The sequence below is a fragment of the Lagopus leucura genome, unplaced genomic scaffold (genome assembly GCF_019238085.1).
Source record: "Lagopus leucura isolate 7727_CA_CO unplaced genomic scaffold, USGS_WTPT01 Super-Scaffold_100009, whole genome shotgun sequence".
Taxonomy (NCBI): domain Eukaryota; kingdom Metazoa; phylum Chordata; class Aves; order Galliformes; family Phasianidae; genus Lagopus; species Lagopus leucura.
The window spans coordinates 23,381,437-23,408,971 of record NW_024962266.1 but is presented as its reverse complement, the minus strand read 5'-3'; the positions used below and the strand labels follow the sequence as shown (position 1 = coordinate 23,408,971).

General features: G+C 41.4%; 1 protein-coding gene across 3 annotated transcripts in view; it reads right to left on the bottom strand.

Moving 5' to 3' along the window:
- OSBPL9 (oxysterol binding protein like 9) overlaps positions 1–27,186 on the bottom strand; it is a 58,518-nt gene extending 31,332 nt beyond the window's left edge. For 2 of the 3 annotated variants that reach the window (XM_042873314.1, XM_042873315.1), the window contains exons 1-4: positions 26,992–27,186; positions 17,969–18,019; positions 14,015–14,093; positions 2,844–2,920 (exon numbers count right to left, since the gene is read on the bottom strand). In XM_042873314.1, the coding sequence (XP_042729248.1) occupies positions 2,844–2,920; positions 14,015–14,093; positions 17,969–18,019; positions 26,992–27,102 (318 nt within the window). In that variant the 5' untranslated portion in view covers positions 27,103–27,186. Of the gene's footprint in view, positions 1–1,495; positions 1,556–2,843; positions 2,921–14,014; positions 14,094–17,968; positions 18,020–26,991 lie in introns of those variants that run through there. The other variant, XM_042873316.1, reaches the window with a different exon arrangement.
- Between the last annotated feature and the right edge of the window lie 349 nt (positions 27,187–27,535).

Below are 27,535 nucleotides of genomic sequence, written 5' to 3'. Positions count from 1 at the left end.
CTTTTTTAAGCACAGCTCCTGGTGGTTTTTTTGTTGCTTTTGTTTCTTCACAGTAGATGGATATTTTAACAGTGTCCCTGCACTTTTCAAATCAAAAAAGAATGAACCATGTTATCATGGTACTGAGAGACATGAGCTGTCTTCAAGTAGTTTTAATATGGAGAACTCCAGAACCAAGAAGCACCTGCAGCACTACTGTGCCACTTGGAAGACTGAAGAGCAGGACTTTTGTACTGAAAAAAAAGACCTGAAGCACCTCCTTCTTGAATGGAACCAGTGGTTGTCACCAATTCTGGTGAACACAAAATCTGAAACAAGTTATTAACCCCCTATCCCTGTCCAGACAAAGGAAACCAAGCCACAACCTGACTTGGCTTCAGACACATTCTTCTCCTGATCACTTGTGGGTGTGAAGCAACTGATGTGCTGCCACTGCACAGCCACTCATGGGGTAACGGTCAGTGCAGGATCTGCAAGAGGTGTGGAGAAAAGCATGGGGAGATTCCAACACTATCACACCATCTTTTCAATAGACAAAGGCTGTACCCCAAGAACTAAGAGTAACTTACTTTTAATATAAGAACATACAAAGAAAGCAATGAAAACAACAGACTTCAGCTTCAAAATTGAGACAAAAATAGATGGCAAGCGTACATGAAATGTCTCCTTCCCATTTTTGTTTCACTTGGTACCATATTATTACCCTCTGGATAGCAAACGTCACTGTGTTCATTTCTACGTATTTATGACTCAGTTCTTCCCAGTTCCTTGACTATTGCTCATTCTCATAAGTTTTTTCAAGTGTTTCGAAACCATTCTAAAGACTGAAGAACAGCACAGGACACTGAGGTCAAATGAAGCCTGCAAGCTTACACCAGAGCAGGGATCACCCAGGCACCACTGCAGCTCTCCGCCTCACCCCAGTTCCCTGCACTTCGCCGATCTGCTTTGCACGCTCACAGACTACCTCCTTTCAGCAAACTTTCCCATGCCTAGCAGGTACCTGCTTTGTGCTAAAAATGAACTTAACCAGAGTTAAAGACTCGTTTTCTGTACGCTCCAGACCAAGCAGAGTGTTCTTCACAAAATACTGGAAGCTGTATGAAAATTTGATGAAGGAATCGAGAGAGGTATGTAACTGGGGGCAAAAACAGACGGACTTTTTGTAACTATTTACACAGTGGAGCAATACACTTTTCTGCCTGTGCCACCTAAGAAAACAGCTTTACAGAAAATCCTCTCTGTAACGGCACTCCAAGCCCCGTAACTGCGGAGCCAACAACCCCTCCTCGAACAATGAATTTGTCTTTATCATCCAAGTAAGAGAAAGTGAAAGAATCGGGGAAGCCCACCGGCGTTCGGGTGGAGAACCCGGACACGGCCGGAGAACACCGGCGCTGCCCTCGGGGCGCAGTCGGCTTCCAGTCAGGAAGGACTCGGCCCCGGCGGCCCCCGGCATCCTCTCCGCACGGCCCCGCTCCCCGCCCGTACTCACACCGGCCATCCCTCGGCGCGCAGCGGTCACACGAGCGGCGCGGAGCGACGGGGCTGGCGCGGCGCCCGGCCCGACAGCGCCGCCTCCGGAGGGGCGGGAAAACAACTCCGCGTGCCGCGGCCTCGGCCCCGCCGTCCGCGTGACGGGAACAGCGGCCGCGGGTTGGCTGGTTGGCTGCCCGCCGGGGCCGCCCCGCCCCGCGGGGAATGGCGGTTGTCGCGGCGCGGGCGGGGCTGCAGCGGGGACTCGTCCCGTGTCAGCTTCTATAGCCGGCATATTGGAAAAGGTTCTTGAAAACGAGCGGCGAACGCAGTACTGTGGCCCGTGAGGTCCTACTCTCAGTATTGAATTTATTTCAGAGGCTGAAGATGTTTCTTACTAGTCACAGATTTTATTTACTCCCTCAAATATTACTAGGTAAAGTAATAATTTAGTTGTGGTCTTTTAAGGAACACGAAAAGGTTCTTTAGGCAAAAAAAAAAAATCCAAAACGTTGCCAACCACTTTTTAGCAGGAAATTAAAGTAAGCTGACTGTGAAAACACAAGTGGGATCAATTCAGGCGCGCTCTAATTCTTCAATTTGAGTAAATGTCACATAAATCAGTCTTTATAAGCTCCTTCCCTTTCATGTGATATCAAGGATTTTATTATGTTTATACAATGACAGCCTTTAATACAATTCTCTCGCTGTACTCAAAACATTCTAAACCTTTATTCAGTACAAATAGCAAATACCTCCTTTCTATTTCTACACTGGTATCAGACAAACCAGGTACGAGAAAATCCCTCCCTGAAGTCTGGGTTTCTGAGGGATTGCTGAGTCTTATCGATGTGCTCGGGTGTAGGACAGTGCTGAGAAACCCTCTGCCCACCATTCATTCTCAAAACCAGAGACTCACCAACATGCAGCTAGTACACTGGATTCAAACAGAAGTGCCATTCTTGCTGTTCATACAGAGGTTCAATGTTAGTGCTCTAATTTCAAAATGAGATGGCACACAAACATACATCAGTCTTGCAGACGTCTCATTCTGCTTGACACAGAAAGGACCAACTCTCAGTTTAAAAAAAAAAAAGAACTAAGTGTGCGACTGTCAGTCTGGAACCAATTAAAATACCAACTAATGAAGAGAAGTTTCATGCTGACTTTTCACAATGGTAAGACAAAAAAACAGTAACAGGAAGATTAGAAGCTAATCTCTGGTACTCATACTGATATCTTACTGTGCCTGATTGCACAGACCATAGAACAAGCAGATGTGCAAGATCTGGTTGATATTAGCACTCATGTCACTGCACTTTGCTGCTCTGAGAAGTAAAAAAAGTAAGAGCGAAAGTGAAACTTGCCTGCAGCTGGAGGGTATGGCGGAGAATGGTGTCCTCTAAAGCATGGATCCACTTCTCCCTCTCATCAGCATCTCGAGCTGAAAAAATGAGTCAAAAGATATCGTCAAGTTACATGGCGTCTTATGTACTAAAAGCCATAAGCAAACAGATCTGATGTTCTCACTAAATATGGAAGCAAAACTATAATATTTATCTTAAGTTATCAAGGACATAATTCCACAGTTTTCTTAATATCCTGTTTATTTTTCCATGGTTACAGCTCCATAACATTACTGTGCTCATCTGCGTTACTGGAGAGATGTTTTAAGTAATCATGCAGGCAAAAAAAAAAATCTATGCTTTGTAGAAAATTTTTTTCTCCATACTATTAATATTCTCAGTTCCTGCTCAAGTTAAAAATTTATTATTCCTTTTCTTATGAATTTAAGTTTGTTTACAACTGATTATCTTAATTCAAGCCACTTTTTCTAATATTCCTTTAATAGCAGTAACAATTGAGGCTGATTTATATGCAACAACGTTCAGGTATGTAGATGTTTGACAGCATCACAGTGCACTTCAGTGTGGCTTTGCATGCACAAGACTCTTCTAAGCATAACTTCTGTCAGGGCTGCAGTTCTCTTTACAGATATTTGGTTTGGGTTTCTCAATCAAAAAATACCCATCAGAAAGAATAAAGAATGACTTAACACCGTGGGAGCAGGGGGGACAAAATGGCCGTGTTACTGCATCACTGACACCACGAGTGTGTTTCTTCAGTTTCATCATTACTTACAATGGAGAAATGACTTGTTATATAAACAAGCCTATTTTAATCTGAGCCCATTTTAAAGACGTGTGTGCTTTTCTGCTCAGCAGATACATACATATATAGAAAGAAAGAGTAACTTAAATATAATAATATTCCATGAGTGACCCTGCTTTATTTCTATTTCAGAGATTATTTGTCCCTTGTCCATCTTTAGGGATATACACGGGAAGAAAGTCTGCACAGACACTTCCTCAATTAATTATATCATTTACTTTTTTTTAGTTACAAGCAACCTGTACTGAGTTATCCATTACAATTCTGTGTCAGCATGCACTTAATAACTTTGAGCCTTGAAGGACAAATGATCTGGAGTGTATCTGTACAGACATGTATAAATCCAGATGTGACATCTTCACTTTGCTGGTCTCAAAGAACTCCCTGCTGTGCTGGAAGAGTGTTTAAAAAGTTGAGGAGCAAAGTAAGCAGACATGAGGTGCATTAAAAAAAGAATCCTAAGGCTTTATGTAGACAGGAGATACAGTGGCCCCTGTACAGATTTAGAATAGTTACTGGCAATTGTTTCTCATTCCTCATTCAAATGGAGGTGCTTACAAGAAACAGGAAGTCTGCTAAAAGCAAGGGAAGCTGAAGTGAGCTAGCACCTATTATACAGCCGAGAACTAAGATTCCTGACTTATTTGTTATGAAGGTTAGAAAAAATACCCCTAAACCATTATACTGAAATATTCTCTCCAGCCTCAGAATGCTATTTTCAGTCTCCCCGTTCTCATCCTTCTGCTTCCATTGCTTTTGTTCTTCAGAATTCTGCAGCCCAAACCCACCCGTGCTCAATACCACCGTAGGTCTTCCAAATATCTAAAATAAAAATTCCTTTGAAAAAAATATTTATTACTTTCTCTCAAATCCATTCGCTTAAAGCATATTTCATTGACCAGTAGAAGGGGTGAGGGAAGGAAAATCCGAAATCCACAGAAGAATCATCTCCTGCCTTTGGCAGAGGGTAGCTGCAGATTTCTTTTTACCTAAGCACACGTGCACACAAACACCCTGTTCCTTCCCTAGCACAGCTTACACTTCAGCCCTCATTTCAGGACCAGGTACATTTTCCTCCAATGTTAACTGCAATTGTTATTGGCTTCTTTGGCTCTCCTTAGCAAGAGCAGACCCTTTAGCCTGCCTTTTGCCAAATTTTCAAATGCACGTTCTCTGTGGCAGTGCAAGGATTCTCAGGCTTGCTTTCTTCACTGTTGTTTGTGTTTTTCACATAACTGTCTCCTGGTCCTAAAGAACACCTTATTAGACAACCGTGGCACAAGTCATTGGACCAGACTGGTACGTAATTCACAAATTAGTGATACAACAATCCTGTGTTCATACTTTTTTGCAAAGACTATTTTAACTGAAAAAAGGAACAATTAAGCTGTGGACCAGTGAATTAATCTCTGTGTTGCAGCAGACTTCCTATGACCTTCCAGGCTGCCAGCAAAGGAGGTCACTGTATTAGTTAAACACTAATCTCAATACACAGTGGTCCGTTAATCAAGGTTATCACATTTAGACTTGCCTATCAAGTGCTGTACTCACAGAACAGAGAAGGCTTACAGCAACGAGGAAGACCTAAAAACCAACTATTCAGTCCAGCTCAAAAACTGAACTCTTTCCCATGCTTATACACAAACAGAACTTTCAGAGGTTCTATTCCTTGAATAGCCCATCTTACAGCTGTTTTTGCCACGGCTCAGCTGAAGGAAAAAAAAAAAAAGCAGCTATATTTTTTTCCTCATGTACGAGAAATGACAACATTATGGCATAGCATGATCAATCTGTAGGTAAAGAGCACAAATCTCATCAGCCTTGCTACTAAGACAACGTCTCAGTCATATAAATCCAGAAATATTGCCAGCTGACTGCACATAAACACACAGTACTGTAACCCTGTCCGCATTTTCTGATCAGGACCTTACTTTCAGACCATTTCTCACCATTAAGGGATCCTTCCAGCTCTCCTCTATATTCATTAAAAAAAAAATTAATCATGGAGAAGCAGTAGGTTACAGATTTTAGTAAAGCAAGCTGCAAGAGAAGTTACATTAAATCTCATCAAAATGGCTGCTGTGAGATTAGGTGCAAGTAAAAGCTCTCTAATGGTAAAAGCAATTTAGAACTGAACAGCTGCCAAAAGATCACTGATGAAAAAAAAAAAGAAAAAAAATCAATGGGAACATTCAAAAAAGAGATTAGCTAACATACTCAGAAACAATTTATGGGAAAAATCTGCACACAATGGTCAGAGATCGTTATCCATCTATCTGTAGGAAAAGCTGGCTACTCATTCCATTTTGCTTTGGAAAAAAATAAAAATAAAAATACTCCCAATATTTTTTCAGCTAAAAAGATTGTGATGCACACTGTGTAGCACTTGCTCTGCACCAGTAAATGCTGGAGGATTTCTTCAGCTGCCAGGAGACTCCCCCTGCTCCTTAGTCTCCATCCCTTAGTGTTGCTGTCACAAGCACCCTGAAGTCAGCCTGACCTTTGTCATGCTTTGACCAGGCTCCATTTTAAAGTTAGTACCACTTCCCTCTGCTCCAGTTCTTTTGGGAAATTTTACTCCAGAATTTCTTTCTGCCAACATATTTGGGATAAGGCAATTAGTATCAGGACCAGGGAATGTCACCAGTGTCTATGCATCTCTAAACGTGAAAGAACAATGTTTGGTCCCTCTTCACAACAGCTCTGACAAAGAGATGAAGGGGAGGGAACAAGAGAGAGACATGAGTTACTTTCCCTAAGCTGATTCTAGCTAGACTGACAGTTACAAAGTCAAACAAGGAACAATATATCTAAATGGGAACTCTTTGGCATTTAAAAGCCATAGAGGTGTTCAGCTGCTGAAACGTGACTGAAATGCTATTACACTGATTGGAAGCAGCAATGAAACAGAGGAGCCCACATCACTGTATGAATATGCACTGTGGCCTTAGCCCAATGGGTAAATGCAGTAGTTACCCTGTCAGCCAAATGTAAATGGTATTGGGCATCAGCTACCCACCAAAATATGTGCACTATCTGCAGTAGAGAGAACAAAACCAGACGCCCCATTCTCCATTTTAAATGCAAGCATCATTACCTCAGTTTTTACTGTAATCTGCCAGTGAACATCTGCTAATGGAAGCAGCTAAATCCACACAGCTATTCATTCACTGCTGTGTGCAAGAGGCAGGAATCACTGAATGCTGAAACACTGCAAATTTACTATGATTGTGCCAGTTAAACTCCTGTTACATTTTTCTATTAGAACTAGAACTTAGAAGAGAAATTACAATTTGTTCCCTTATGCTTAACCTTTTAGTCCTTTGAGTCTGCAGCACATCCTTGGAAAGTTACCTGCATAATTCATTGCAACATCTCAGGCATGTCACAGACAGCCACTGGGTCCTTAAAGCAACCACAGCCCTATTTGTGACCTGCAGGAGAAGCATGCTTAACCAGTATGCAAGCTCACTGCAGTGAGATTTAGGATGATAATAAGATTTGTACAAACTGTATTTCTTGTGATTCCACTTAAAAGCACTAAAGATGAAAATTATGGCTTCTGCTGAGGGCTTTCTATCGTTCAGAAAAAGGATGCTTCACAAAGCCCAAAATAGGCTCTAATATCTCTGAATCTCCCAAACTGCCAGGCAGGATATGACAGGGGTTTAAAAAAGAAATCTATACTATGAGGAAAAGGTGGCACATGAAACGCTTTCAGCCTTTATAATTTCCCAAACACAGAATAAATGTTGCAATTTAGAGTACCTATATTTGCCTTGTTGTGTAGAGGTTGTATGTGTTTAACCAAATGTTAAAGTACAACGTAACGCATTACTTTTTTCTGGCCTAAGCTTGATAGCATCTAAAGATTAGATATAAGCAAGTTTGACAACTCTCCACAATATGTGCTTCCCAGCAGCATTTCTAGGTCATGCACAGCAGTACTTGGAACACTGAAAATACAAAACACCAAGCTGGTGCTCCTTGTTTTCCTGGGCATGTCTGCATGGGCATCAGAATAAAAAAAAAAAGCCTCAAGATGTAGTTATAAAAACACAAGGTTATTTATAAATACACCATACTGTCTCCAAGAGAAATGCATACTTTATTTTCATTCACTGTGACCTACTTCTAGGCAGAATTCAGTGAAAAAGAAAAAAAAAAAAAAGTCTATTACACCCAGAGTCAATAGAGTCAATTATGCAGTCTTTAATTCAGACAAAACTTCCACTGATTTTGACACAAAAATCCCGTATTTTCTCACCCAAGGTCAGAAGTAATGCAGTAGCCTTACACAAAAATGCCCAGATGACAAACATGAGGTTCTTCCTATACTGAGATCAATAGGATTTTTACCACCAATCTCAATAGAGATTTTATCAATAGTGCCCAATAACGCGGAAAAGTCACACTTCATAGCCAATGTCAAAGGGCTGTTCTGTGGTTAACTACGCAGCTTTTTAAAGTCACTGAGGGCCTTTTAAACCATGGAAAGACACAAGATGTAGCAGGGTTACTTACAAACATACCAAAATACTGTCGTTTCACTGCTTATGTGCATCCTTCTAACACACACACAGTTCCCACACCTATCAGGAGGTTGAACACAATCTCAGTGCCTTATTCCCTCTGCATGGTTTTGGAGCTGTCACAATCATTCTTTCCCCTTCTCCTAATTCTCCTGATGCCATCCTCCATCCATTCATAGAAACCAACCCTCCTTTTGTTCTCCCTCCACCCACTGTAGACTCCAATGCAGTTACTATAAACAAAGTCTAATCTTGTCCAAAGAAAAAGCACCAAATGGTCTCCTGTGTGCAACGTATTAAGCAGCTTTATCTGTGATCCTAAGAAATCAGTTGAAGTGCTGCTTCACCGTTACCTCATTACAACTTCCTCATTGCTTCACTGTCATTTGGAATCAAATTTACAGGTTTTCTTTTTGAGGGAGCTCTATCATCAGTGCATAAACGCAGCCTCGGGCAGAAACTTCTGTGACAAAGACAGTCTATGATCAGGAAGCTATTGGTTCTCTCTCTGGGAATTCATAGACAATCTGTAATGTACTAATCAAGCATTTTGCAGTGTGAGACAATCTGCAGGCACCTATGTTTTCACCATGAAGTGCCAATTCCAAGTGGCAAACCTGGAATTTCTTGTTAAAATAGAAGAAAATGTTGAATTTCTCAGTACCTCTGTGCCCTTACGAAACCTTTCCTGACTATCTCTCCCCCATTCCTCACACAAAGCTCCTTTTCAAAACAGCTGCTACCTTGAATTCAGATAATAGATTCCAACTGGTTCCAAAAGTAAAAACCAACAAATACATAAAAACAATAAATAAAACAATGTGTTACACATACAGATACTGATTCAAAGTATTATCTCCTTTGTTACTGCTAATTTTCACATAAATTTCAAAATTTTCCACCATGAGTGCAGGCAGCTCCATCAAGGATGGCAAACTTACAGTATGATAAGAAAATGATTTCAACAGTAGACAACTGTGATACAGGATGCTGAGGGTGCAAAAAGGAATGGCACAGAACAGTAAAAGCAGAGCCAGGCACCACTCCCTGCACTTTGGTCACAGGTTCTGACTTCCCAAAGTGTTACTAAAGGATTTAGTAAGAAAAAAACAAAACCAAACAACAGAGCGAGTAGAGAGGATGTCAGAAAAATCATACAGCAAAAGCTAAACCTACTTCTGGTTCTCAGGGGAATTTTTGCAGTTCTGCCAACAGAGGAGGACTATTTCAGCCTCAGAATGCTGTGTAGCACAGACCTTGTCAGGTTCAGAAAGCAGAGCTATTCTATCATGAGAACAAAGGAGGACAGATAGCACAGCTCTGCTGTAAATGTATGAAGAGACAAGTCTGGAACTTTTGCCCTTACACAGCTGCACTTCCTCTTAATTATAATAGCACTGTTAAGCAAAGAACAGAGAGGGATTTGCTGTTTCAGCATCACCAGAACCCCCAAAAAGCCCTGAAAAAATGGTAGGTCAGGATAAATGATGCAGTCATAACAGACACAAAAATCACTGAGGAAACCAGCACACAAGAAGATTTTACTCCAAAATCCCTTGGCAGGCATTTTTCCGTATCAGATAAAATTTAAAAAGCTGTCAAGATCTTTCAGGGGTAAGGCTGCAATTCATGAAGTGTCATTTAAATGGGGTAATTTGATGGCCTGAACTGCCTTCTTACACCACAGGGGCAAGTTTCTGTGGTGGACAATGGTAAATTTTACAAGAAGCTATAAATACTGAGCATTTCCCCAAGCAGTACTGAAACACAGATCTAAAGCCACTACACTTTGGCAGCTTAACACAAATACAATCCCAAATTCTGACACTGCTCAGCAGCTAAGGCCTTTGTGGGCCCCGGGATATCCTTGGTAAATGCTGTATCACACATTAACAAAAGTTCCCTGCATTTACAGCCCTACCTTTTGCTGTGTACATCCCCCCCCTTTTCTCAGCTGGGATGCTATGCATTATGCATCACAAAATAAACTAGAAATTGGGTCAGGATGGGGAAGAAGGAAAAAAAAAATAAATCTACCTTTATCAGCTGACAGGACTCACATAATGGGTAATCAGGTGCACAGCAAAATTCCTGCTTCCTCTCTCAGATTACTTTTGTGGCAGGAATAGGAAAGAAGAAACAAAAGCTAAAGCAGAATCATCTCAGATCAATGCACTGGACCGCTCCCATCTTTCAATTCTTTATTAGACAGACAAAGCAGTGCAGATATGACTTGTTTGCCTTCCAAGGAAGTGTGCTGAGTTTTTAGGAGCTTAGTTTAGAAATCTGAATTCTTGTTTCTGAATATAATGTATGCTTAGTGAAGTAATTCAATACAAATAAAAGCTGTGATTGGTTCAGGTTAGATAGCAATTTGAACATCAAGAAGGCAAGAACACACTTGGCAAACTATCTTGAACTCTTGGATTCAAGTCATGAACATCCCTGTGAGCAGAAAGAGCAGCAGTGATAAGAGGGACAGAAGAGCTTACTTTCCAGATTGGAAGTGCTTATAACTTGGTGATTATACCAAGATATTTAGTGGGAAAAAAAACTCACAGCGTCTGAAGGTTGCGCAGCATTTAGAACAGGGATATGTATTGCAGCATGAAAAAATATAGTGTCAAGAAAGAGCTTCCTGACAGGAAGGTGCATTAAAGTAACAGTGTTATCCCAAATGTCTTCAGCTACTTGAACAGACTTATGCATGTGAACTGAACAAACCCATGAGGCAATGAATGCCTTGAGATCCACCTCATTTGGAAGCCTTAAAATAAAGCCACAGAACTGTGTAATATATTATGTTCAAACAAGGACCAATCAGGAGATGAAATACATTACTCTGAAATACATTTTAAAATTTCTGTAGATGTTCTGCCCCTCCTTTACAACCTCATAGAGTAAACAGGTAAAGATACTGCAGTGTGGAACAACAAATATAGGGAAATAATTTGCATGGCAGAGCCAAAATTGCGCTGGCAGTAAAAATCAAAATATGCTGTTTGTTTTATTGCCCTTATGTATTCAATTCCATTCCTTCCTTTATAATCAGGTAGTCAGTGTATGGATGCTATTTGATATTTTTGCAGTCACCATTCAAAGCCTGCACTTTCTTCATAATAAAAACTTCTCAACTTTTACTAATTCTCAATATAAACATGGCCACTAAAAAGCCTGGCTGCAAGCAGAACTGGGGGAGACTGTCTCAAGCAGCAACAAAGTGCAAACTACACACTGGAAAGATTGAATTTCCCAAGATCCAGTAGGAGGCAAATCTTAGTGGGAGATGCTGGAGGTTTAGTGCTTCATAAATTCAGTTTCACACACGTGGAAACAACATCCCTGTGACAACTCATCAGCTTTAAATGACTTAATTAGTCTTCATCTCACTGCTTAGAGCTCTGGAGTGTTTGACAGATGTGCAATTTTAAGCAACTGAAATTAAGAAATACAAAATCCAGTAGGAATTTTTTTCCTTTGCTTCCTTCAAATCTATCGCTGCCCATCAGCAAAATTTCAATGAGGCAAAAGAAGATCCAAATTTTCACCAATTGGTAATGAGAAGTATATGAGTACACAAAAACATTTTTCCTCTAGAGCCTTTCAGAGAAATTGTTCCCCTGCAGTGGGACTCTTAACGTACACACAGGTCAGCAGATAGTTGAAATCTTGGTATTTTTAAAGCTCTGAGGTTTTCCCAACTAGACCCCATGTTGTTTGGACCTCTGTCTGTGCTTGGGAGTGAAAAAAAAGTGATAAGAAGCAAGATACTGTATGTTTTGAAAGTTGCTGTTTCTGAAACTCTCTTCTCTTGTACAAGACTTCTCCTACAAAGGGTGGATACGTTTACAGCTGTGACTATTTCACAACACAAAAGTTCTACTTGAATCATGAATAAAGATCATAGAAATAAATTCTTAGCAATACTCCATGTGTCTGGGAGTCTGTTCTACATCCTCTGTAGTCCCAGGATACATTCTGTAATATTTGTATAATTATCCATAACTGACAGTGATCTACAATTCATACAACTGAAGCCTATATAATACTGAGTGAATTTAACAAAACAAACTTGGTATGAGGCATACAGCACACATTTACACTGACCAGAAGAACTACAGACAAGAGTTCCACAGAGGATGCTGTATACCAAAATATCTCAGCACTAGTATCTTACCTATATTTTCACATTTTCACTTTACAGACATACATTTTAATACTGTGCTAGCATCATTACAATTTGCTGGATGGCAGGGATTTTAGTTTAATAATATGCTAACAGAAAATACTGTACAAGACCTTAGCTTTACACTAAAAAAAAACATATATATGATTGCTGACTTGATTTAAAATGCACACAAATAGAGATTAAAAGCATGAGATGTTATGTGACAAAACTAGTCAAAATTTAGCAGTATTATTTACAGCAGTATCTGGTATACAACACTGTATACCAAATACCAGCAATCTTCTAAGACATTTAGCTCCCCAGTAGTGAATACAGTACATACAATATAACTGTAAGTCAGAGACATATTACAAAGGGTTTATCTTAGTAACTACAGATGAGAGATTTCTAGATTTACCACTATCAAGTTATCAAATATTCAGCAGTATTTAACTTCACTGTACTGAAAGACTGCCAGAGTGCCGCATTCCATTACTGCATTAGCAATTACCTTGCATTTTATCAGTTATCCTTGGGAACAGTAGATTTAAGTACTACTGTTAGCTCAGCATTATAAAGGCATGTTTATGAGGCTTAATGCAGTGAAAAGCCAGAGTACAGCAGCAGCATTTAGGAAGAACTGTAGCACAAGGAATACAGATTCCAGCGACAACATGGTGTACAATAAATATTTATCATCAGAAATATTCACACAAACAAAAGGATTAACGATAATTTCCAAAGCACTGATTTAAAAGATATGTACAGTACAATATACACTACAGAACTGTTCCAGTTTAAAAAAATTAATAGCTGCTTACATGCTAATGTGCCTCTTGGATATTTAGTTTCCAGCTCTATGCAAAATAATTTAGTTCTTCAGCTAATTCATACAAGAGGAAAAGCAAAGGAACTAACAAACATCAGCCGAAAATTATTTTAATCAGACTTCCCTAGGATTCTAACATCAGGAAAAAAAGAAGTTATCCAGACAATATCATCACAGTATTTTGTTCTACTGCTGCAGATAAAATCATTTAAGGAATACATAACAATAATAGTACCTTACCCTTTCTACCGGTGAACCATAGCATGCAATGACGAAACATAGCAGTGGCAGATGGCATTGGTGTTAGTAAATGTGGATAAAAGGATAATAGCAGAGAAATGGTGACTGGCAGACAAGACACAGAAATGTAGATGAAATGAATGCAAGCTGGTAAATCTTGAAGCAGAGCTCCACCTTTAAACCAAATGTTGCCTCTAGTCTCCTCATAATTGAGCATTAAGTTCTATTTGGATACAAATTGCAACCTGCCGACCAGTCTTGATTCTCTTCATATAGAAACGCATAACTGCATCTTGATAACGAAGATCAGAAACGTTCAGTAAGCAAAACCCATAATCAGAAGCCCATTACTTTCTCCCAGTGAGTGATTTATTCTTTGTATTTTAAATCTCCAAATCCTGCCAGAATCAGTCTCTTTCTAGCATACATGTATCCACTGCAGATGTAAATCCCTGCCTAACCTGCAGCACCCCTGGATCCAGAATGTTCTCAGCGTGCTCATTTACGCTGTTCTGTTGCCAAACATTTAAAATCATCCATCAAATACAAGTGGAATCTATTACAGGAAAAAAACAACAATCTCTTCTGTCAGCTCACCCTGAAAATGGAAGGTTTTCTGATCAACAGTTATTGTGAAGGTGCTGTCGTCCTCATCGTCTATACCAATCACAGCTCCCTGTGAAACAAAGAACAAAATCCTGATAAGGCAAGCAGTGACATCAGCAGCACACACTCTATCACTACACCACTGGAATTTAAAAAGCCTTGACTAACTGTAAGCACACCCAGCACTGTAAAGAGCAGATTCCCTGTTTAATCGAGGTTGTCGGTTCTTTAATAGAATACAGAATTAAAAAACACTTAAATTAGAATATAGAATTAAAAAACATTTGTAAAACTTAGTGATTTGCTGGATGATAATGCAAATCTTTCACCTTTGCAATGGTGGCTTTATCCTACAGCATCTTTATAATAAACAATATTCTACTGTTCTCTACTACATTTCAACTTATATTTTAAGTGGGGAGCAATATTTTTTAAGTGTTCTGCGTGTCTAGAAAATACTAATTTGCTGCTACTCTACTCTCCTGACCTAATTTCATCTACCAGTCTATAAAAAAATCATTCCAGCAAAATGCATTTGTCCCATCATGTTGTGTCAGTGGTACACTGCATGATCTAATTCTCAGTCCCCGAGTAAATACCAACAATAACTCAATGGGATGCATCAAAGGCTGCTAGCTTTGTCTTCCTATTGGTGGTGACATCTCAGAAGGGAATGTGAAGATGAGATAAAGGCGACCTGTGCTCAGCTAATTCCTAATCCATCCACTTCTGCCATTCCTGACCCATTTCCCCCCCAAAAATACATAATAAATAGCACAGTTTCACCCAGGGGAGGAAGACACTGAAGCCTCTATCAACTCCAAACAAATTATGACATGTAGTTCAAGATACCTCAAAGATCCCCAAAGGATTTACTTAATTTCTTCCCTCCTTCTCCAAGAGATCCAGCGTCACATTCTGTTTTATCCTTCCCCCCTCCCACAGATCAGGAAGACATCCCTGGCAGGTGAACGTATTTAAAGGGTACATCCTGCCCATATTGTGCAAGTACACCACAAGTAACAGAGCACCAGCAACTTGAGTCAGCTCCAACAAGTGTCAGCAACAGAGGAGGACGTGAACGCTGGGCTGGCCAAAACATCAGAATCAGTTTGGTACAGCTGTAGGGAAGGGGATCTCTGTCAATTCCATTTGCACACATTCCTCACAGCTCCTCTATGTCTGGCTGATGGCATCCACACGTTTTCTGGGCTTGCTGCAGGTATCACAGGGCAGAGGAAGGAAGGAACAGATCCTACACAAGAACAGCACCAACCATGGGTACCTCAGCACTATACGGCAGGCAAGGAGAGCTCCAGACATTTTCCCCTCTGCTACCATTAGTGCACCACTTAAGCTCTCCAAAAGCACATTTTTCAAGGACAGCTCTGCAATCACTAAACAAGAGGCACCTCAAGAAGCACAGCCTAGCCAGGGTAATTCCGAATGCTTTACAATGCATTATAACAACCAGATGACCACACATTACACACAGGTCACTCCAAAAGTAATTTCTCCCATTTATTTCCACAGAAACTACAACAAAGAGCACGATAACATTGTTTGATAGAGCAAATTCTCAGCTACAAAACACTATTTTTCAATAGCCACCGCCATCAGCCCTGCATTTTTGCCAGTGATGAACAAGAGCCTGCATGCCTTGCTCATAAACATTGCCACTGCTGAAACGCAGCACCCACAGCCTCACTGAGCTCACTTCCACTGTTTGGTCCCCATAAACATTCAGCAAGCATTGATGAATGTCAACGAGTGCCACTGTTTCCATATGGAGGAATTCAATGACACATCTTTGCTTCATGTGCATTTCCATGTCAGACATCATTTTGTCAGACTGCCCCTCCACTGCCATCTGTCACATGGCAACAAAACAGAATGGAATATTGGAAAGAATGCTCAACCTCTGCTGCCACACCACCAACATCTGCCTCTGGCACGTTGATGGGCCGAGGCAATAAAATAGGAGGCATTACTTTTGCAGTAAATGCCTTGTATTTGAGAACTATCTGGTAATCATGCAGTGCACCGGTGATCAGCCAAAAGCATTTTGCTTACAGAAAGCTTAGGCAGGATCTAAGCATTGTAAAGATGCCATAGATTCTTCTATGAACAGACCTTCCTAAATAATCCTTGACAATAAAAAAAAGACAGAATTTGAAGGTGAAGTTTCAGAGCCTATGAAGCACGGGCATTAAACAAAAAAAGGCAAGGAACAAGCTTTTAAGGATGCATTCCAGAAAAAAAAAAAAGGAAGTATTTTAGAAATCACATGTTTGTTTATGTTCACACCTACAATTACAAATCAACAATTACTCTAAACAGAAAATCTCTTTGATAGAATTTCACATTGCAGCAGCCCATCTGTTCAGGTCCTGGTATTGTCATCTGCCAAAAGAGCTGTGTTACAAAAGCAGAAAGACCACTTCCTCCCTCACAAAATAAACTCAAGAAAGGAGTCAGCAAATCTTTACAAAATTCCTAAGAGTAATCTGGGGTGGGGAACATGGCAGATGGGGAAAGAGAGAAGGATTCTTTTATCTTAAATGCAAATAAAAATGAATAATGCAATGTTGAACAGATTGTTCACTTTTAATACTTCCTAAACTGACAGGCTTATGCCAACCTCCACATTGACAGGCTCACAACACTTTTAAAGCAAACGTGGTTTTTCAGACTAAATTTTGCTACACAATGCAAAAAACAATCTCACAAATCTTTAGAAATGTAATGTTGCAAAAAGTGGTTTGAGTTTGCATTACCCTGAAAGGAGTTATAATCATGACACCAATACACTAAAAAGCGAGAAGTGCAATAAAATCATCTGAAATGCAGATGGACAGGGATTCTCTGTATGAGCCTAACTAAGGCTGTTGGGACCCCTTTAATAGGCCCATAGGAAGATCACAAAGCATTAACAACAGAAGGAAGGCACAACTGCAATTAAAAAAGGCAGAGCTCTACTGCAACATTCATCAGATTCTGTGTCAGGCCACAGATCACCTTCTCTATATTTCTCTCCAAGACTCAAAATGCTCCCATTCATGTCCATTACCCTTCTGACCTATCCATCCTGTTTAGATCAGCTCCTAACAAAGCATACTGGAGCCAGAGATTCTCTGAGAAATGGGGAAGAAACATAGCAAAAGAGGAGTTTCTGAAAGCAGAAACCAAGCTCACGTTTGAGCCATCCCAGCATTCCCAGCTCACTTCAGTAGTGTCACTTCAAGGCACAGAATGTCCCAAGCCAGGACAAGGAACACTCAGCTTTCCTACTTGCTACCTCTGTTTCCCCAGTTTTTATCCTCCCTCAGCAGACATTTTTAAAATTTCTGTCCTTCCCTTTCATGAACTCCAGTACTTTGCCTTCCTTCTGTACAGACAACTGGCTGTGTGGCACTACTACACAAGTACCCAGAATGAAGCACAGTCAGGTGGTGGGGTTACAGCATCTGAACTGGCAGAACGAAGGACACAGGAAGAGAATAAAGGAAAACCAGAAGAACAGAAAGAAAGCAGTTTTTTGCAATAACTTCTGTAGGTGTAGAACTTGTATCTACATATATTTATACTCACATGAAATGAGAACTGCAAAAAGCAACTTCATTGCAACATTTTATTGTTAACCCATAGTACTTCATCCTATGATGCTTTTTAGACAACGTATTAAGCACATAATGCTTTTATACAATATCACAGAATAACCCGAGTTGGAAGGGAGCCATAAGGATCATCAAGTCCAATAACAGAATGCAATTAGCCTAGCATGTCATTTGACCTCTTATGTTTTCTTTCTTTAAATACTTTCACTACTTCAGTGCTTTGCAGAGTCAGCAACAGAGCAAAACCTCAAAAGTCTCCCTGCAGTTCTCTCCCCCAGACCATATTATCCACAGTGAGACATTAAGTACTAAAGAAAATCATACTCACTCTCAGCCTAACACATCCTCGGCGTGATCCTCTCATCATTTTGTCTTTTGACTGAAAGAAAGAAAAATCAGAACACTGAATTAACAAATTTGGTAAGAATTGCAAGGAGAAAGTTGTTCAAGACAACCAAGAAACAAAAAAAGGAAATTTGGTATAATGTTTTACTGACTGATTGAGCATCTTATGTACAAAATAGATTGGTTCTGACACGAAAGAGAACACAGTGCCACAGCATGAAGAAGTTCTGCTTCCAGACATAAGAATACAGTATCATGCTTCAAAAAAGTTCTGTAGGTATCTTGAAGAAATACTTAGAAGATGCAGACACACCTTTATAGGAAGTAGGAAGATGAGAAGAAAGTCATTTATTAGGGAATATTGAAATTGGCAGCGTACTGATTTACATCTTCCTCCTTTCCCGCCCTTGTACAAATCAAATTGTATTTCTGTCAGAAAGATTTCTGTATTTATCATCCTTTATATAGAGACATAAATGTCATATTCAGACAAGTTTCTGACTATTTCCTAGATATCACATCCTGCTTTTATTCCAAGAGTTAGAAAAGTTGTTTATAGCCATTTAAGTGATCAGATTCGGGATCAGAAAACAGGATTCCTTCATCTACAACCAGGGCCTAAACATGTAAATTACTGAACCTCTTCCTTACTGTCTCTGTTTGAGGCATCTACTTATAGATATCCAACCCACTTCTAGCTTGGAACTGTTCTAAACTTCCAGCTATTCCTACCACTGACACAGTTTGTCAGCAACTTTCCACCAATATTTTAAATGTTACTGGGCAACGTTGGCAAGCTTAAGTAACATACACACTAATCCTTTAAGATAAGGGAAGAAAAAGGAAACATTATGAGGAGTCCTAAATATTTTGCCTTCTTATAGACACAAAACATCTTGTTTTTCAGTTACTTCCCCTTCAGTTTTTTCTTTGATATATTGCATGCCACTGCAGCCTTAGCTACAAAGGCATTCAGGCCCAATACAGCCCCTTTCTGTTACCACCCTGATAGCCAAACTGCATTAATTCAGGTCATGGAAACATTGCTACCTCTGCAGTCACATGAACAAGTTCTCTTGCTGACACCTTCTGAAACATTCTCTTCTTTCCAACAGTATCTGAACACTTCTTTCTGGACAATATATGGCTGTAACTTTGACCAGCTCTATTTTCACTGATGCTACTAGACAACAAAATCAGATTGATCTTAGTGGGGAAAAAAAGACAGGAACCAGAACTATCAGCCTTCATAGCAATAAAATACTTTTCACTGCCACACGTTTGAGAGATATAGCTCCATTATAGCTATATTCCAGCTATTTCTTTCGTGGAAATCACGGAGCAGTCACAGCAAGTCCTATTCACTAAAGGTAATTTAGAATACAGTGATGCATGGAAATTGCCAGGTCATGGCCTGAACCAATGGCTGAGCACAAGGTGAGAAGGCATGGCCAACCCAGGGAGCTCGGGTGTACGCAATGCACCTGAGTGACTGGAAGGGGTGAAGGCTAAGCTCACCCCTCCTCATCCTCATTTAGGGGTTAGCAGCCGAGGGAGCAGCGTGTCCCTGAGACTGCAGTCCTCTTGAGCTGTCACTGGTTGATGGAAGGAGTGAGCTAATGTTTCTTTGCCATCTTCTATCGCTCCATAGTGCTTATATCCCAGTAGAAGGCACTGCTATCGCCTTCTTTTGCCCCACATTAGTCAGAACTTCAAATGAAGGAAAAGTTTTGTTACTAGGGATACAATTCATTAGAGTACATTTACACGCACGGCTTTTTATGCTCACTGCCAGGAGTGAACGCCTGAAATGGGAGAACACTACCGAGAGCTTCCTGCTCCCTCTAGTGGATTCCAGGAGAAATACTGGCATGAGCTCAGCAAGAAAATACTACCCAGGCTGAGGATGCACCTCCAAATGAGCAGAAGCAAAGAGGAGAAGCAATCCGGGCAGCTGGCAGTGCAGGCAGGCACCTCGCCTGGTGCCACCAGGTTTGGTCCTGCTCAGGTTCTGGAAGCAGCTGAGAGCGAGGATGATGTCAGCAATCCCTGGTGCAACAGAGGGCAGAATCCTAACAACCCTGACTTTCTTTGCACAGATTGATTAGAAACTCAACCACAGAAGGTGCTATAAAAGCCTTTACGTTTGTTGTACATCACACTTTAATGGAGTGGAAATCGAATTTAAACTTTATAGCGTGTAATGTTCTTTAGTCTGCAGAGATTCACAAGATAAATCACAGGTTCTGTGTGGACCCATATACTGACCATCTCCCCATCTTCAGACACAGCTTTAATTGGCTCGCATGATTACAGTGAAGCAGCAAATCTAATTCACTCTGAAGGAATGAAGCACCTCTCCCTCTAGTATCCGAACTGAAGCATGCAGCTGTCCTCACTGCCTGCGCCGCGCACTCTCAGAAGGAGATCTTTTACTCATAGCTGCAGAAGAGGACTTCAAAACATAGATCAGTTGATTTTCTGTATTTGTTCCCTTCTCTGCTCCCAGGAGGTTTTTACAAAAAATAAAACTTGGACAGCTACCCCTTAAGCTGGAAGTTTTACCTTTTGGTTGAAAGGGAGAACATTAGGCACGGATTTTCAACACGCCCTATGCTTGATCAACAATTCCTAAATAAATAAAGCATCCTGTGACTGTTCTGAAGAATGGTTCCATTGCACTGAACAAAACCTCAAACAGCAGAATAGGCTCGAGGAATAGGTGTTAAAAAAATCACTTTTTCCTTTCTTATTATATATAAGTTTTAACACGCAGCTATCTTTTTTTCAGTCATCAGTTTTAAAACGAGTTAAATTGACATTTCCAGTTAAATTTCCATATGCTGTGTACTGATTTTGATGATAACAGACTTGAATAGGTTACAAGCAGAAGGCAACAAGAGATAAATCTCAGCTGCAGCTCAAATATAAATTCATAAACACAAACAAAGATAGACGATGTTACTGCACAGAGACTGTATGGATCTGCAAGAAAAAAAATCTGTCCTTCATCAGTTTCTTTTTGACATTCACACAGTGAAGTTTGATCAAGTACAGAACTGACCTGACATACCGCACTTCATGCAAGCTATGTCTTCTTCAAGAAATGAAAATATTGCCTGGGTCTATTTAAAAACAAACAGAACTGAAACAAAGTTAAGATCCCAACCCAGCCCTCCCTAAGGCCTTCAATCCCCGTTCACATCTTTAGAACTATTTTATTTGCGTTTCAGCTCTTGCATGGGAAGATTTCAATATGAAATCCCACTGCTGTCTGCCCCCAAAACTCTCAGGCACAGGCTCTTGAACAAGTACGTTCTTGACACGGTGCTGCCAGAGAAATCTCTAAGGTAAGTACACAGATGAGCAATAACATCACTTATTTCCCTTCAGGGAGGAGGAATGTGAAACAAGGTCTATATATAAACACTGTTTTTTGCAGTTTAACTACGTGTACAGGACCACTTGTATAACAGCTATTGTTCTTGTCAAATGCTAAGGCAACACTCATTATTCAAGCCAAAATGTCACAAATCAAAGACCCCAACACACAGCCCCCAGACCATTCCTCTAGCTCACCCTCTCAAAGGAGGGCCTCCCCAAGCACAGAGGCAGCAGTGACACCTAACAGCAACAGCTGGGGTTGGCGGTGCTTACAGAGTGCTACTTCAACCATTCTGGGTCAGGTAAAATTTACTGGAACAGTGGCAAAGACACCCCAAAGTTGCTTGAGATCTCAACTCATCTCACAGCATACTCTGAAATGAAAACCAACTACAGGCTGCTGCTGCGCCTAATGCTTTCACTTTTGTGGATACAACCATAAAGCAGCAACCAAAAGCTCAGCCACCCCTAAATAACACGTAGAAGCAAAAACTTCTAAGAAGCATGGTACTTCTTAAGTGTCTAGAGTCTCAGTTACATTAAACCAACACATTTCTCACCTGACAGAACACAAGCATATATTAATTTGCACTGACATAAAGGCTGTGACAACTGACTTAGAAATTAAGCACATATTACAGTTTGCTTTTTGAAAGGAACATGTAGGCAGCTGAAGATGACAACGAACACCAGAAGAAAAGTTGCCTTCTATCAGCTGGAAAACTTTAGTATTGAACTGCTTTTAGTACTTTGTGTAAGTAGAATCTTCAGAACCCCAATTAGCACGTGACTTGCACGCTACTGCTTCACCAAACCATCCCATCTTGGTTCAGAACCTGCATGAGCACCCAGCTCCACTTATCACATCAGCGGAGCAGACAACACAGCTGACTTTGGGAGGGTAGGTGACATGCAGTTCTGAGTGCCAATACAAAATGACCCCATCAGATGCTGTTAAACAAATCTGAGCAGGCATAATATATTAACAGCAGATGAGAAACACCACAGACATGCAGCACAAGGTGATGATCAAGTATTGGGAGAACTGAAACCAGACACATTGTCTAAATACTGAAGAGAACAGTATTAATGAAGCATTACTGAAAGCAAGTCATGTGGTGCCACGCACAAATCACCTCTCTTTGTTTCCAGGAAATAAGTACTGCTCAACTCTTTGCATGAATATACTCCCCAGGAGGAAACTCCAGCGCCAATCATGAAACCCTAGCTATCTGAGAAACAACAGATTTCTGAAAGACCACATTTCTGATGATACTAAAATCCGTGTAACAGTAAAGGGTCTTACATTACAGGCAGAATTATGGCAACGGATTGATTTATCACCCTCAAATGGGTGATTTATCTCCCCACCTTCAAACCCCCAGGAAGAGAAGTGTTACCACACACCTAAGACCAGCAGATGGAAATACCTGCTTCTCCTTTTCCCACACCCCCATCCTGTAGGGCACAAAACTTACACAGGCAGAGTTATTACATATTATGAAAAAATATTTCCAAGTTTAAATATATATGAACTCCCAGGAATATTCTCACTTTATAGAGCTATACAGTGTCTATCAAATTCCTTATGGATAATTTTCTCTTTATGAAAAGAGTGCTTTAAAGGATATGCAAGGCAAAGCCATATCTGTGTCTTTTAGAAGAGCACTGTATGCTAGATATCCAAGTAGGAAAACAGATGCATCGGAACACAGGATAAGGATGACAAATTGGTATGTGTTTTGTTTGTTATGAGGAGTCCATTCTGTAAATTATAATCCTGTAAAAATTTATGGCATAAATACCTTTGAAACACATAGTTAAAACTAGGTAAAGAATTCAATCTAGTGTTGAGTAATTAACAGCCACCTTAAGACTTGTATCACATCTGTAAATTCAAAACCATCTTCTTATTACATGTAGTTTGCTTACAGCTTTGTCTGCTTTTTAGATTCAGAGCTGTTTGCAGTGCACGTGACAGACCAAATTATTGCAGAAACTTCATCACATCAGCTCAGAATGGAAAGCAGAGACCTCAAAAAATGTCTGTACAAAAGCAGATTTTTTTTCTACTTTCCTCAGATTTTTGCACAAAGCTGTTGACTGAGAAACTGTATTTGGAAAAAGCAGGAAAACACATTCAACTGAAAGTCTCTTAATATCGGGGCACTGAGCTATGGCTCCAGCTTCAGAGGCATCATTTGAAATCAAGTTAATGAGATTTGTTTTCAGTTTACCATCAAAGAAAGATTCACAAAACCGTGGCAAAATCTGAGCTCTCCTCCTTAACATCTGGATCCTACGCTCCACAATCAGTTCTTCAAGGCAGCACAGTAACTAAGTTGCCAAGCAGCAGAAATCTCTTAAAAGCCTAAGAAGAAAAATGCCGTTGCAACATCACAACTGCTTCCTCCTACCAACTGCTTTCACACAGATTTTGCTCCTGAAATGGTTTAAGCACGTGTTTTTAAAAAGTATTTTGATGGAACAACTAACAGCAACAACAGAATATCTAAGCATTCAAATCTATGGATTAGGAACTTATTGGTAGGAGAACTACAAAATGATTGGAGGTTACCCAATTTGCTTCCAAAAATGTACACTACCAAGCTGTCAAACAGGGTATTTTTTTCTTTCAACCCTCAGTCTCTACTCATGGCAGCTGTAAAGTCTGCAGCAGTTCCAGCAATACCTCAAATAGCTATGAAGTACTAAAGTGCTTTAAGGAGCTGCCCTCCCTGCATCCTGGCCTTGCTGTCAGCGCTGTTCGCACAGCTACGCCAACTCAGCTTTCCATACAATTAAAATCTTTATTTACAGAATACAAACGAAACAAGAATTTTAAATCAGACTTTCAACCTCAAGGGGCTCTCTGGATTATTTCTACAGGATCCCCAAGGGCAATCACAGCTAGGGTTGCCTATTTAAGACAGCACTGTTATCAGAAAACACAACAAAAAGCAAATTTCTTTCACCTCCCTTTTCCTCTATAGCGATTCCTTTGTCTTCACATTCTCTGCCAGTACAAAGCCAACACGTTTTCACACTGACATGCAGAAAGAAGACTACAGAATGAACTCAACTGAAAAAACAAATCAGCAGAAAGTTGTTTCTCAGCTGTATTCCAGCTTAAGGAACAACTTTACAACTCCGGTGACAACACAGATGATCTATTTGGAGGCATTTCTTTTAAATATTGCCAGTGCCTCCAGCTACATTCTGAAAAAACGCAGTGCTTCAGTAGCCTTGCATTTGCTGCATCTCTAAGAGAAACAGTGGATTCACAAATCGAAGAACGTTAAAGGAATAAAACAATCTGTCAAACCACTGGCCAAACTGATCCAAAACGGGAAACAGTCATTTATTTCATATTTTGCTCCTTAAAATGAAAACAAAACCAAAACAACCATTTACTGCTAGTAGACAAATCATTTATCTGAGCAAAACCATGTAAAGATGATCAATACTTGGATGGCGAGTCCAGGTCATACTCTCTGGAATATATCACTCATAAATAAATTCACACAAACACAATTATAAGCAAAACTGAGGATGAGAATTGTTGAGAAATGTACAAACACAAACTGCAAACTACAGAAAAAGAAAGCAGAAAAGAGCGAACTTGATGTAAGAACTTTTGCCTTACTCCTTGAAATCTTTTATCACGTCAGAATTGTGAATATAATTGAATTAATTTGTTCCTCGTGTACGTATTCAAAACATATTTAGGTTAATAACTTACTCCAGCTAGCAAAAGAAAAGGCATACTAATTTAGGTGCAATACTGCAGTAGCTCTCTTTAAATGCTCATTGCACATGAAGGGGACTCTTCTGCAGACTATTCTACGCTATTACGCAAGAAGATGAAATACAACCACATGAGGACACGCCTAGGAACAGATCTACTCTTTTGTACCTCTCACTAGTGAAAAGTTCAGCTGCATCAGACATAAACAGCTTGCAGCTTTCCACAGCTCCCCTGCCAAAGGCCAGCTGCCTCTTGCACCTGCGTGCACAAATTTTTGGACTGAAACGGGCTAAGGAGTCTGTAAGAGGTGACAAGAAAGTAAAAGTAGATGAGTCAACGGTAAGCTGTCAGCCAAGTCGTTTCCAGGTGCACACCTATGCAGCCCGGTGGAAACAATCTCAACATACCCCACCCATGCATTATGCACATCAGGAAGGGCCAGTTTCAGGCTAGAATCATGCAGCTGCATCTATACACACAGACTGTATTGCTTCAGGCCGAAACTGGCTCAGAGCAAACAGTGCTCAGCTGCATGTACTTCATCACACAGGTAAGCTTTTATTTCAAAATACAAGCACACATACACAGAAACACAGGCAAAAATCTCCAAACATCCATTTCCTACACAAAGCTCCCGAACTCCTAACATTCCTAATTATTATTCCTAATTATTGTTCATTCAACGCAATCTTGGAAACTACCAGTCTAAACTGAAGTACTCTGCAGACAGATACAGAAAGCATTCCGTAGGAACAGTTAACTGCCAGACTCCATGGCACAAAGCAGGGAATGCGGTTTGATCTTCTGATCCCAAGTACAACTTTTAGGGCAGAGAAAAGGAATGTTTTCATATGAGAACTAAAAGTCATTATAATAACAGAGTACATGCTAGGATATATTGAAGTGTAACGTGCACGTAGGGATAGCTAACCATCGGAAGTAAGGAGATTTCAGGGCTGGCATTCATTAAACTGGTGAAGACCACAGAAAGTGGCTGCAGTAACCAGAATTATCATTCACCAGCCGTCAGTAAGTGCTTCCATTTCTGCAGCTGAGCGTAAAAAGGCTTTGCACCTTGGACCTTCACTCAGTGATTCATCTCAAACAGCTGACATATGGACAGCCATTAAAAAGCTATAAAGGCACCTTTATTTCTCCACCATATCCCAGATGCAGGTAAAGTTTTGTATTAATGCTGCTTTAGGTTTTACAACTGGTTTATGCTGAGTTATCAACTCGTGCTGCTGGGAAGCTAAGCTCTGCCCGAGCAGATCCGGAAACTCAGATTTCGGGAGCAGAAGTTTTACACTTAGTCATACTGTGAAAGTATTTGTAACAATGCCATTTTTACGTAAGAAGCTGCCCAAGCCAGCAGTCAGCACAGAAAAAGAGGCAAGAAATGCATTCTGTCACTGCTGTTCCAAACACTTCACGTTCAAATATGGAAAGTCCTGGACGGAAACATAAAGTCAACGTCGAACTGACTGGAAGCGCCCTGCTGCTGAGGCAGCGAACTGGGCACACGGCGGTACCGCAGCTATGCCAGAGCACCCCGGCGCACGGCTTTGAAGGAGCCTCCATAGGCCGCCACGGAACGCCCCTCAACGGCCGCTCCCGCCCAGGGCCGCCCCCACCCCCGCGCCGGCCGCCAACAATAACACTGCCGCTCGCCCCCACCGATAAATCTCCCCGCAGCGCCACCCCATTGGCCGCGCCCGTCGCTTCTTCCTTCCCCATTGGCCGTGCCCGCCGCCTCCTCCTTCCCCATTGGCCGCCCGAGCGCTCACACCGCCCCGCGTCCCCTCCCCGCCCCCACCCTGCGCCTCAGCCGGGCTCCCGGCTCCCCGCCCGCCCGGCCCGCCGCTGCCCCTCACCGTGTAGTAGGAGAGGAGCCCGGCGTTGTAGTCCAGCACGAACCAGCGGTACTGCCAGCCCTTCATTACATTGGTCCATTTGCTCAGCGGGCCCTCCATGATAGACGCCATCTTAGGCACCGAACCGGCACCGCCGCGCGCACCGCCCGTGCGGTGAGGGGAGCAGGGAGAGACACGGCGGCGGCCAGGAGGGAAGGGGGCGGGGCACGCAGGGCGGGGGCGGGGCCAGCAGCCACACTGCCCCGGGGGCGGGGCGGGGAGAGGGGCGGGGCTTGCGCGCGCAGCGGGCCCGCGCGTCGCTTGATGGGGTGGGGAGAAGGCGGGAAAGCCGCCAACGGCTGCGGCGTGGCGTCGCGGGGCGGGCGGGGCGCTATGAGGAGCGCGGGAAGGCGGAGCGCAGAGAGAGACAGGGAGCTTGAATTTGTGAGTGTGTGCAGTGGGGCTCCCCGTGAGCCTCGGGGAGCAGAAGGCGAGCTGCGAGGGAGGGCTGTGTGGGAAGAGCGTGATGCTCTGGTGCTTGTGTGGGGGGAAAAGGGTCGTGGAG